General features: G+C 39.2%; 1 protein-coding gene across 1 annotated transcript; it reads right to left on the bottom strand.

The window, feature by feature from the left end:
- Positions 1–6,488: 6,488 nt before the first annotated feature.
- On the bottom strand, positions 6,489–6,851 carry LOC130043087 (uncharacterized). The gene has a single exon (XM_056135391.1). It carries the CDS (start codon positions 6,849–6,851, stop codon positions 6,489–6,491), a length of 363 nt encoding a protein of 120 aa, XP_055991366.1.
- Positions 6,852–13,569: the final 6,718 nt, after the last annotated feature.

The raw sequence follows: 13,569 nt of genomic DNA, 5'->3' as shown, positions 1-13,569 counted from the left end.
AATATCGAATGGAACAGGTCTGTGTGGTAACTCTTACATCACAGATGTCAGTTTGCCCAGAAGGGCAGTGGGGAGGGATAACAAAAAGTCAGGATCATTTGCAGTGCTAAAGACTGAGAGTACAGGTTTAAAGTCCCACAAATTGCAGACACACACATGAATCTTGGAACTGAGCAGCCCACTGCAGAGATGCCTCTGGACTTTGCAATAGACCGCTTATTGCCAGGCAACTTCAGATGGGAGCAGGTGCTGTCCCTCCACCTCCCCCCTAAGAATTCTGGTGGCCACCATCTTCTAGAACTCAACGAAAGGCCCAGATACTCGGTAGCAGTGGCGGCAATGCCAGGCCTCGTGGGACATGGGAGGAGCCGGCCCTTCTCCTTCCCCCTGCCCCAATGGGACTCTGAGATGACACCCACAAACTGCCACCGGCTACTTAAGCCCCTACCTGGCCATGATCCAGGGATACACACACGAATCTCAGAACTGAGCAGCATACTGCAGAGATCTCTCCAGATCCTAATTGTTAAAATTTTAGAATTCCTATAATTTAGAATTTAGAATTTGAGAGAGGCCATGCAACATTATATTCTACCCATTACAAGCAATACAAAACAAATTGTCTAGCATTGCCTTTTCCTCAGTTTTGAGTGGTGGTGGGATTGGTGTCAAAATATCAAGTGTGACCAAAGTAGAGAGAGAGTATCGGGGAGATTGTCTGCATACAGGCAGGGGAAGGGTTGGAACGGGGGTGGGGGTGGGTTAGCTAGGGATTTTGGTGGTGTAAAATATGCATTGGTAAGAGGATGGGTGTTTAATGATCGTATGACCAAAGTTCAAACATGAAAGCTTTGTAACTGTATCTCACAGTGCATCAATAAAAAGGGAGGGAAAAAAATAAAGTCTCACAAATTGCAATGCTGGAGCAGTTCAGACTAACTTCATGCTCCTGTGGTTGATGAGTAAGACTAGCATACCAGTCACAAAATCATTATGTACACTGTTACAGTCATAACAGTGAAAAGAGGGTTACAGCTCTTCATTTAGAGCAAATCATAGGTACATGTCTGTGGGCTGACTCTTCAAAGGAATCAGCAACCGAAGCAGTAATAAGTTCAACAAGAAACCAGCAATAGCAAGCTCCAGGTCTAAGACAGCAACTCCAGCAACCCTCATGATAAATGACCTGAGCTCTTATGTTGTAGAAAACATTATTACTCTCCCTGCCCCTCTTATCCAATTGGTTATACCCTAAGTCAATGAAGTTTTGTAAGTCTGACCAATCAGATTGTGTATGCCTTATGCAAATAAGAGTCTATAAATGGACCAATCAAATCCTGTAATGTTAATAATAGATGACTTATTTAGCCCCGCCCTCCATATTTTTTCTGGAATAGCAATCACCCTTATTGGGTCTGTTCTAAAGCCAATGTGGATCTTAGACAGGTTATCAAACCTTGGTTTCCACATCTGAAACCCAAAACACTTAAGGGTTGCACTCAAGATAGCAGAGTGCTCTTAAAACAAGTTTTCCTACATCTGGAAGTTTTATATGGTCCATAGAGATGAGTCAGAAATAGATTTTTTTTTCAGAATTCTCTTTCCTGAATGTAGTGGGGGCACAAAGAAACTTGTGGAAGATTTGGAAGGTAGAAGTGAAGCAGTAGGGGCTGGAACGATAGCACAGCGGGTAGGGTGTTTGCCTTGCACGCAGCCAAGATGACTGATACAGGTTCGATTCCCAGCATCCCATATGGTCCCCCGAGCACCGCCAGGAGTGATTCCTGAGTGCATGAGCCAGGAGTAACCCCTGAGCATCACCTGGTGTGACCCAAAAAAGCAAAAAAAAAAAAAAAAAAACGAAGTGAAGCAGTAGAAGAAGGGCCAGCGGATGTGTTGAGCACCAGGTATGGAGGCACCCCCTCCTGGTTTCTGGTCAATTGGCTCGCTGGTTTGTGGCTGCAGAGTTTGGCACACTCTTCTTCATAGAGTCCCAGGGCATAATATATGGCAACCCCTCTTGCAGGTCACCAGGATCACATCACCCAGGAGGACAGGTAGAAGTGAAAGAAGGGAGTCCAATTTGTCCTTCCTCTCCCTCATGGTACAACTGGTTCTTTTTGCCAATTGTTCTTCCTGCTGTGTTGTAGCAATGTCAGGCTCATCCTGCAGTGAAGTTAGCAGCCTCTCAGGGACTTCTGCAGTTACCCCAGGCTTGCAAAGTCTAACCTCCATGATTAACTTGACTACATGTACCTTATGAAGGTCATGCTGCCAGGTTAAACCTATATCATCACATGTACATGAGTATAAAACCAATACTCATCACATGCAAATGTTTGCACACAAAGACACACACACTCACACACAAATCCCTTGGCATTTATTTTGGCATCAACAGGTGTTGAGATTACTGTCTTGAACACACATACACACACACACACACAAATCCTTTGGCAATCAGTTTGCTATCAAAAGATGTTGATGTTCTGTCTTGATTTGGTCCAAACTCCACCTTGGACAAATTATTTAGTCCTTCTGAGACACAATTTCCACAACTGTAAAGTGGCAATGATAATTGTATCTACTTCAGGAGTGGAGAGACAGCTCCACAGGCTAACTGAATTCATCACATTTGGTCCATGGCACTGCATGGTCCACCAAGCACCACCAAGAGAGTAGTCCCTGAACACCACCACTTATGGACCAAAAACAAAAACAAATTTAAATAATAATAGCAGGATCCGATCTATTTCTTAAATAATAGGGAGCACAGAGCATAGTGCCTGTCATTAAAAGAATAAGAGAGAAAAAATTTATTGCCCATTCTTTGACTAAAAGGCACAAGAGAAAATGCTCTACATCACTAATCATCAGGGAGATGCAGATCAAAACAACAAATGAGATATCATCTCACACCACAGAGACTGGCCCATATCCAAAAGAACAAACGCAACCAGTGTAGGCGCAGATATGGGGAGAAAGGGACTCTCCTTCACTGCTGGTGGGAATGCCGACTGGCTCAGCCCTTTTGGAAAACAGTATGAACGATTCTCAAAAAATTAGAAATTGAGCTCCCATTTGACCCAGTAATACCACTCCTGGGAATATATCCCAGAGAGGCAAAAAAAGTACAGTAGAAATGACATCTGCACTTGTATGTTCATTGATGCACTATTCACAATAGCCAAAATCTAGAAAAAAAAAAAACCCAAGTGCCCGAGAACAGATGACTGGTTAAAGAAACTTCGGTACATTTACACAGTGGAATACTATGCAGCTGTTAGAAAAGATGAAGTCATGAAATTCGCATGCAAGTGGTTCTACATGGAAAGTATCATGCTAAGTGAAATGAGTCAGAAAGAGAGGGACAGACATAGAAAGATTGCATTCATCTGTGGAATATAGAGTACAGAATAGGAGATGAATACCCAAGAATAGTTGAGATAAGTACCAGGAGGTTTGCTCCATGGCTTGGAGGCCAGCCGCACATGCTGGGGGAAAAGGCAGCTCAGATAGAGAAGGGAACACCAAGTAAAGGGTGTTTGGAGGATTCACTCTGGATGGATGTGAGATGTGTGCTGATAGTAGACTATAGACCAAACACAGTGGCTACTCAATACCTCTATTGCAAACTATAACACCCTAAAGGAAAGAGAGAGCAAAAGGGAATGCCCTGCCTTAGTGGGGTGGAGGAAATGGGGTGTGGGGGGGGAGGGCTACTGGGATCATTGGTGGTGGAGGTTGGATACTGGTGGAGGGATAGGTACTCGATCATTGAAACTGAAATTGAAATTGAAACTTGAAATTGAAATTGAAAACATTGAAATTGAAACAGAAACTGAAACTGATCATTGAAACTGAAACCCAAGCACGAAAGTTTGTAAGTCTACAACTGTACCTCATGGTGTTTCACTAATTAAAATATATATATATATCATTGTCCATTCTAATTTTTAGGGTTAGCCTAAAGAAATTTTTTTAAAAGCTTCATTCTTCAAACTATCTGTTAGTAATTAAATGATAGTGTCTTCCTCCATCTGTTTTATGTGATTTACTAAATGGTTTAGAACTTAGCCAGGAGAGAGGAATGCTGCTTATTCAAAGATGTACAAACTCAGTAGTGATAATAATAAACACCCATTTTTTTTCAGGATATATAAGGGATCCTTACATCAGCATTGTCACATATGCCTGCCACAAGACTATGACACAGAGAACATTGGACAGCAAGGCGCTACCAGAACTAAAAGGACTTGGGGTTTCACTTAGCTCTGCCAACAAGCATTTATCTCATTTTTCTGAATATCGATTTCCTTAACTAACAATGTTAAAGAGATACATTCAATTTTTAGTTCAAGGAGAGGGGTGTTTGTTTTTTGGGGGGGAGGAGGTTTTTTTGTTTGAGGATGGTTTTCTTTCCTTTAATTTAATTTATTTATTTATTTTGGCTTTTGAGCCACAACTGACAATTCTCAATTCTCAGGAGCTACTCCTAGCTTGGTGCACAGATTAATATCACCTATCCATGCTGGGGACCACGAAGTGCAAGTCTAGAGCTCCTGCATGCAAAGAATGCAGTCCAATCTTTTATCTATCCTTCCCTGAAAGAGTTTTTTGTTAGTGGTTTTTGTGTTTTGGTTTTTTGGGCTTTTTTTGTTTCGGGTTTGTTTTGTTGGAGTGTTGGTTTGGTTTTGGTTTTGGTCTTTGGACCACACCCAGCATACTTAGAGCTTACTCCTGACTATGAACTTAGGGATCTCCCCTGGTAGGCTCAGGGGATATAGGAATCAAACCCAGGTTGACCTTGTACTAGGTAAACACCCTACCCACTGGACTATTGTTCTGACCCCAGAAAGGGTTAATATTTTTAAAATTGGGGCACCCTAACTTCTAGAACTGGTGGTAGCAATTTCAGGCATTCTGTGTTCCAACTCCAGACCCACCAGCAGTGTCAGCATCCCTCCACTGATGACCTCTGTCAACCCTCTCCATATCCTATCTTTTTAGAAAACTCATGTTTTAAATTTTCATTTATAATTTGGGTCACATTCTTACACTAGTATTGATTCTTCCAAGTTTTGATATAGTTTCTCACTTCTACATCACCAAAATGTCCAAGATTATTGATTAGTGCCCTCATGTTATTCCTAATCCACCTCCTATCCCCCATATACCCCTTTCCCTTGGCTTTCTTATTTCTATATTGCAGTGTCAAGGATTTGAAAGGGTTAAATTCTTAAGATCCTTCAAACCCCAGCAGATCTAAGTCCATAATTAGTTTTATTTTATTGATGGGGGGGGGGGCGGGGGAAAAGAAATCCTAAAAGATTAAATAGCTTAATTCAGTGTTTTACAAAGTGTTTTAACCAAACCAACGGCAGGATCACCAGAAATTATTAGCAGTGCAGATAATTATCCTCATTGCATCCTCAAAAAACATTAGAAATTTTGGAAGACCTAGAAATCTACACCTTTTTAACAAATTATTCAATTGCTTCCAATTTGTACATATGTCACTGGCTTAATATTATAATATGAAGAAAATGCTTAACATGTCCTGAACTCAAATCCCTTCTCATAGGTCTATGGCACTGGAGGGAAAATCCTGATAAGAAAAACATATTCATCTGCAGAAAGGCAAGTTAAAAATTACAAATGAAATGACAGACCCAACTCCTGAGTAATAGTCTGAAAAATCTCTGGGTTGTAATTGAGAACTTTTGATCCATAGCCTTAAATCAGGCTGAAGGTGACTTTTGTGCTCTGCCTCTAATACAATCATAAGAACTTTCCCTGGAATCTTCCACTAAGCTAGAACGCTGAGCCAGATAGCAACCAAGGAGTCTGCAGTTTGTAGAGCCAGGCATAGTGCTGCAGAGGACGGGGGAGGAGGAGACATTCATTGGCCAAATTCAACATCTGCTTCTTTCGGTTCTATTATTGCTTTTAATACAATCACATTGATGTTCAAAAATGCATAAACAAGATAAATTTATGTATGCTCTAGGTATTTTTAGTTCCATATTGTGTTTCTCCTTTAATTCTTTTATTTTTCTTCTTGATTCCTACCTCCCTTTCTGTTCCCTGCTCTGACTCACACAATGCATATTAATAACCTTGTATAGAGGAAGAAACCATCATTAAAACAAAAAGGCAACCTGCTGACTGTGAACAGATATTTGCAAATCATCTATGAGGCAAGAGGTTAATATCCAAATTTCATAAAGAATTCATAAAATTCAACAACAGCAAAAAAAACTGGACTTAAAAAATGGGCAGAGGATTTGAATAGATATTTCTCAAATAAAGATATATAATCAACAGGCACATAAAAAATGTACAATATATCATTAGAAAAATGCATATCAGAACAATGTTATTACTGAAACAGGAAACTAATCAGTTGGCAGCATGCATCGATTGCTCGAGCGAGCTCCAGTAGCGTCTCCATTTGTCCCAACCCTGAGATTTTAGCATCATAAAGTTTATGCTCTCTCTCCACAGATGCAGCGCGCCAACTGGATGTCCTTGGACATAATGGTGACATGCTTGGTGGGGAATGCACAGAGATTGGTGTCCTCAAAGAGGCAGGCCACCAGGTAGGCCTCGCACGCCTCCTGCAGCGCCATGACAGCCAAGCTCTGGGAGGATGGGTCAGTCTTGAAGTCCTGTGCGATTTCAAGCACCAGCCACTGGAACGGCACCTGGCGGATCTTGATTAGTGACACAGTGTCCGGCATGTAGCAGTGCGGCTTCTTCATGTCACCCATGGCTGGCGCGCTCTTGTGGACTGCCTTGGTGGCCAGTTGCTTACATGGCACCTTCCTGCCCATTGACTTTTGTGCCATCTCCTTAGTACAAGCCTTCTCATTCTTTCCAACTCAGTTGGAGACTCTTGGCAAGATTAGGAAAATAAGACCCATTTTAGCTACTGTTGTTGGCATATTTGATATGTCATGGGTGGCTTGCCAGGTTCTTTCGCATGGGCTGGGTATCCTCGGTAGCTTGCCGGACTCTGCGCGGGGAGGAGGGAGAGGAGGGAATGGAGGCTTTTGGGGCAATCTCTAATCATCCCTGTAGGTGTTCCCAGTCTACCGAATGCAAGCTCCTGGTGACTGGCCTGCTGTAACAATTTGTACACTGACAACATGCACCTGCCTGCATCTCAGGGCAGTGCCTGGGGCATCTGAGGCCTCAGGTTGATCTCCTTGAGGTGGATGGAGTATGCCCAGAGGCTGTTGAACAGCTGGCAGAGCAAGATCCAATCGTACAGGGTCTGTTCCAGGTCGAACACCTGCGCTGAGTCCCAAGTCACTCGTTGGTTGATGGGCAGCGTCCCGCAGTGGACAAGTAACTATGCGGGCCACTGTCACTGCTCCACACTAGATGGTGCCATGACTTGGCCCAGCCAGGGTAGGCAGTAATGCTGCAGCCGCTGCTCGCCCTGTGGACACGACTCTGTCCCAATCCCACAAAGCAGCCAGCAATGTCCAGCAGGAACCACACTCAGAACAACATGCCCGGTGCACTGAACTGCACCGTTACCCAAAACGAGATGGTGAGTCGGGATCGGGAGAGCACTAGGGGTTCAACCAGCGCAGGTGGTAAGGGGTCATCCAGTGATGAAAAATAACAATACAGGATTTTTGTAATTGGAATGAGTCCACTTTAAATCCTTTAACGAGGATCCATGGGAGGGCAAGTCTGGTGACTTTAATAAAATAAATAAAAGAGAAAAAGATAACCTAGAAATTTTTTCATCATATAACAAAATACAAACATACTTACTTCCACATACGTATTTGTTTTCCTCATCCTTCACTGAAATTCTTCCACTAGACCCATGGTTCTCACAATGTAATAGTTCCATCATGAGAACCTAAAATGATTTATACAGGCAATCTCTAAATAATGGAAATTCACTCTGTTTCCAGATTATTCCCCTACAACTGTCACTGAAATTAATAACCCTATATATATATGTGCGTGTGTGTGTGTGTGTGTGTGTGCGAATGTGTGTTGTAGTGATTTTATTCTTATAGAGTCCCAAGAATCAGGTATTAGACTCTATGTCTCTCTCGTATTTTGTGGGGGTTTTTTTCATGGGGGTGGGGATTGGCAGGAAAGAAGCTGATACCTGGCAGTGATCAGGGCTTACTTCTGGCTTTACTTTCAGACTTCACTCCTGGTAGGGCTCAGGCAATCACATGGGGGCCAGGGATCAAACCTGGGTCGGCCAGATGCAAGGCAAGCTCCCTGTCCACTGTGCAAGTTCTCTAGCCCCTATATTTTAATTTAATAGACCTAGAGACTGGGGCCCCACTGTCAGTTCTGACCAAGTTGCTGGTGTTTCAATGCAAGAGCAGTAGGATGTACTGCTCAGGTCCTGAGGTGCCAGGGATCCACTGGGCCACACCAGCAGTGCTGAGGGATTTGCGGGGCCACACCTGGAGGTGCTTCGGGGCCATACCCAGCAATGCTCGGGGGACCAAGTTATCAATCTGGGGGTTTAACTAGCATATTTAACATCCATCCTAACTGCTGGACTACCTCCAGTCCCCAGAACACCTTCCTTGAAGTTGTCATTTCCCTCTAGACTTTACTTATGCCATTTATTATAGCTATTTGTGTACAGACCAAAAAGTTAAGACCTTATTATCTCTAGAATATATGTGTCACCACAAATTTCTAATAGGACTTTTAATTGTTATTGCATTTATAAGCATCTTATAAATTTCATACATTTATGAATGATCCTTTTCTTTCTTGTTCTGGCTGTTATTGATAAAATAAATTCTACTAATGATTATAGATTTATTCAACTGCTTACAGAATTTTAACCCATTCTAATAGCTTTGTGATAGCTTCTTGGATTACCTAGGTATAAAATCAAATAAAAATGCAAAGATATGATCTCTTTATTTTCTAATATTTTGTAAGTAATTAATTTTCTTATTGAAGTTATTAAATTGCATTGAATATGATACTTTTTTTTCAGTGCCACATTTTAAACCCAGGACCTTGAATATGTAAGGCAAGTATTCTACCACTGAGCCATATCCCTGAGCTAACTAATTGCATTTTAATTGCTCAAACAAACAAAGACAGAATTGAATAGTGATAGTGATGAGCAGCTATATTTACTTCTGGTTTTAATAGAAAATTTTTAACAACTGCTTGTCAAATTCTTTTCAAATCTATTGATGAAAAGATATTAATTTTCTCCCATAATGTTAAGAAATTATCTCCCATTGAATCACCTTTGCATTGCTGAAACAAAACTATTTTTGTTAATAGGTTTCACTGCTATAAGAGTAAACTATAATCTCATTTAGAAGTTCTGCATTCATGTTTGTGATTGAAATTAATGTGCAGTTTTCGCAGTTTTCTTTTTATACTATTTATAATGGGTTCCAGTATTGAAATTCTACTGTAGTCATAAAACAAATTCAACAATTTTAATTTTTATTCACGTCTTGCAATCATTTATTGCATTTTATGGTAGCCATTCTTTAAAATTTTGTGTATTGGGGTTTCCTTGGGGAAGGTATATACCTATCAGTGCTCAGGGATGACCCCTATTTATGTACTCATAAATGAGTCGTGACAGTTCTCAAGGGACCCAATGTGATGCTGGGGATTTGCACCTGAGTTGACCACATGCAAGGCAAGTGTTTTACCTTTTCTCTCTCTTTATATGAGAAATGACTAGTGCTATACTATCTCTCTGGTCCCTCTTTAAGTTTTTTAAATAAAACTCATCAATAAAATCTACTATTCTGGAAGCTATTTTAAATGTATAGTAGTTTTAAATCAACTTCATTTTTGTTAACAGTGACCTGACTACTCCAGTTTTAAACTTTGTCTAGAATAATTCTATTTTTCGCTAGAAAATTATCTACTGCCAATAGGTTCAAGTTCACATTTTATACAAAGGCACAGATTCTTTAACTTTGTGGCCCATGAAGTCTATAACCTTAACCCTACCATCAACCTGCAAAGGTAGCCATTAATACTGTGTAAATGATAACTATGGATGTGTTTCAATAAAGCTTTATCTGTAAATATTTATTTCCATATTTTATGTAATTTTCCAAATATCACAAAATATTATTCCTTAAACTTTTTCAACTATTTAAATCTATTTTTAAAACATTCTTAGAGTTTGGAAAGACAGTACAACAGGTAAGGAGCTTGCTTTACACGCAGCCAACCTGTATTCAATCCCTGCTACCCCATATGGTCCCCCAAGCACTGCCAGGAGTGATCTGAGTGCAGAGCCAGAAGTAAGCACTGAGCATCGCCAGGTATGGCTTCCAAAACATAATTAATTAATTAATTAATTAACATTCTTAGCTTGAATCATGCAAAAATAAGCATATACCAGATTTCACAGTAAGACCATATTTTATCAGGTCTTACTTAGCCAACTCTTGCTATAAGTTTTCCAATGTTCTCATTTAGATGTGTCATATGTGCTCAGATTTTTGGGCCTGGAGCGATAGCACAGCGGGTAGGGCGTTACGCCTTACAAGCGGCCAACATGGCCGACCCGAGTTCGATTCCTCTGCCCCTCTCGGAGAGCCCAGCAAGCTACCGAGAGTATTCGATATGCCAGACACAGTAACAACAAAGTCTCCAATGGAGACGTTACTGGGCCCGCTCGAGCAAATCGACGATCAACGGGAGGGCCTTTACCTTACCTTTACCTAATTTGGTAAAAAGATTATCATTTCAATCTTTTCAATATCTGTTTTGCTTTGCTGATTTCTATGTATTTTTCTTGTTTTACTTCCTTTAATGAGATTTACTGGGTATTTACCTGGTTCTCCTTTAAGAATGAGTTTTTTCATTTATCTTATATTCTTTTTATATTTAATTATTCTTGATTTATATGTTTAATTATTGCCTCTTCCAAAATAAATTGGTTCATTTCATTGACATCTTTCTCGGGGTAAAGACAAGCATAATTAAGGCGAATTTTTATCTCTATGTGCAGCTTTCTCTGTTACATCTCTGTCATGGGTTCATCATGTCTCCCAATCATACTAAATGTTAATTTCTGGTGCCTGTGTATGTGAACTTATTTAGAAATAGGATCTTTGAAAAAGTAATTAAAATAACATCATACTGAATTTGAGTGAACCCTAATCCAACACAATCAATGTCCTTAAAATAACAGACAAGAAGACACAAAAATACATCTAGAGAGAATATAGCCAGTTAAAAACTGATACAACAATTGTTGTTCTGTTCCAACAAGATAAGAAATGCCTGGGACTACCAGAAGCTCCAAGAGTCAAGAAGAAACATTTCCAAAGAAAGGAAGATAGCCTTTGAGTACTATATGGGATGCTAGCCTATGTTATCATGAGAATGTAGGTGTAAGAATATAAAAAAAAATTATTTATATTGTTTTAGTTACTGAGTTTGTGGAACTTTGGTACTAAAGGCCTAGGAAAGCTATTGATGTTATAATAATGTTCTAAATGGAAGTCATCTTAATTTTTCTTTAATCCTGAAGAAAAATTATAGAAGGCATCTAGGATGTAAGGATGTAGTTCAGTCAGTGGAAGAGCATGTGCTGTGTATGTTTGAATGCCTGGATTTATTTCTAACACTGAAAATGATCATAATAATCATAATCTAAAAAGTAAACATGGGAACCTATAAAATCGCTATGCTTTTATTTGTAAATGTTGTTTAAAATAGTAGTTATTTCATTTGAACTCTTACAGCATTTTTTTGTGTGTGTGAATGTGCACAGTTTATCTAATCTCTTGTGAATTTGCTTTTATTTAGGTGTACTTATTTACAGCATATTGTTTAGGTTCATGTTTCTTATCTTTTTTATTTTGAAATTATTATAGTCACAGAAAATTGTAAATAAATATATAGAAGCTTTCATGTGCTTTTCTATCAACTTCTTCCAGTGGTGATATAAAACCCTTCTCTAGGGGCTGGAGCGATAGCACACAAGATAGGGTGTTTGCCTTGCACACAGCCAACCTGGGTTCGATTCCCAGCATCCCATATGATCCCCTGAGCACTACCAGGGATAATTCCTGAGTGCAGAGCCAGGAGTGACCCCTGTGCATCACCAGGTGTGACCCAAAAGGCAAAATAAATAAGTAAATAAAGTTAATCTGTTCCTGTCATTTTAAAATAAATAAATATATATATATAAATAAGTAAATAAATAAAATCTTTTTCTATCAGTAGGTAAATTTAGTCTATTCATAGTTAGTGTAATTAGAATTTCATTTAATATTATCTTTTATATTACACTTAATTATTTTACATTTTGTTCTTTTCACTTGCTATTAATTTTATCTTCGCCCTGATTACTTTTAAATTGGTTATTACCTTTCCCCTCTCTACACTCATAATGAAACTTACTAGTCTACCGTTATTTGGAAACAAAACACTTTCTCCACTTAATACATATTCATACATTCTATTATAAGAGAATTTAATGCTTCCATAGTCATCTCCACATTAAGAGTAAACTTTTCAGATACTTATGTTTCACTTCTACTTTTTCCTAATCTCCCTAATATGGACTATCATATGAAACACTCTATGTTCTCATCCATCTTCTACTTTAAAACTTGCTATAATTATAATTTCCTGTGTAGTATCTGGCTTCAGAAATCCCTATTTAACATTTATTTTTACAGTTATGGACAGTCCATGTTTATTTTCACAATACTGTTTCTTCTACCTTTACCCTTTCCAAGTCATAGATTTTTTTTAATCAGAGTTTGTTGTCATGTATTAGAATCATTGTTATTTTCCTAAATTCAATTGCCTAATGCTCTCTACATTTTGTACCCCCCAAATACATATCATTTTCCCCTCTCCCCCACATTTGCAAATAGATCTTTTGACCTAATATGATATCTTGTCTGATTATTGGATTCCTGCATTATAGTAACTTTCAGTTTCCTCTAGATATGTCACACTATCTTAGCTTTCAGTATAATACATGGGGCTCCAATATCCCTATGATATTTCTTCTTTTTTTAGATAGGAATGTTGGATAAAGGTGTTACTAATACTATTTCTGAATGATTGGAATTTGGGGACTTATAGAATATGCTCATTTATGTATTATTAAAGTTGAAGGGGAATTAATAAGCATTTTCATTTTGGTAGACAGAGCTTAAACTGGCAGCTTTATGACAATTTATGAATACTAGTTTGAAAAGGTAGAACAGATACGTGGGAATACTGGCTTACTAACAATACACGTCAGAATTCAATTCAGCTGTTCAGAGAAAAGCAGCACAGTCACAGCCCTTCACCTAAAACTGTGCAGCTAAGATAAGATACATATATCCCCAAAACACGTTGGCTTAAAGATTGGAAGATGCTGAACTACACCCATGATCAGTTTCTTTTTTTCAATTCCACCAATTATAAGCAATTTGTCCGAGTGAGTAATGGGTTGGCATGAATAAGGCAGAAGAAAAGACCGGGTAACTCTATCTTCTACAGGATAAATGTTTATCACCTTACCAATGTTCATATGCTGAAACTATAACCCCCAGTTTGATTTGATGT

The sequence above is a fragment of the Sorex fumeus genome, unplaced genomic scaffold, assembly GCF_029834395.1.
Source record: "Sorex fumeus unplaced genomic scaffold, SorFum_2.1 ptg000007l, whole genome shotgun sequence".
Classification (NCBI taxonomy): Eukaryota; Metazoa; Chordata; class Mammalia; order Eulipotyphla; family Soricidae; genus Sorex; species Sorex fumeus.
The sequence above is the reverse complement of the archived record's forward strand: the minus strand, read 5'-3'. Positions and strand labels throughout refer to the sequence as shown.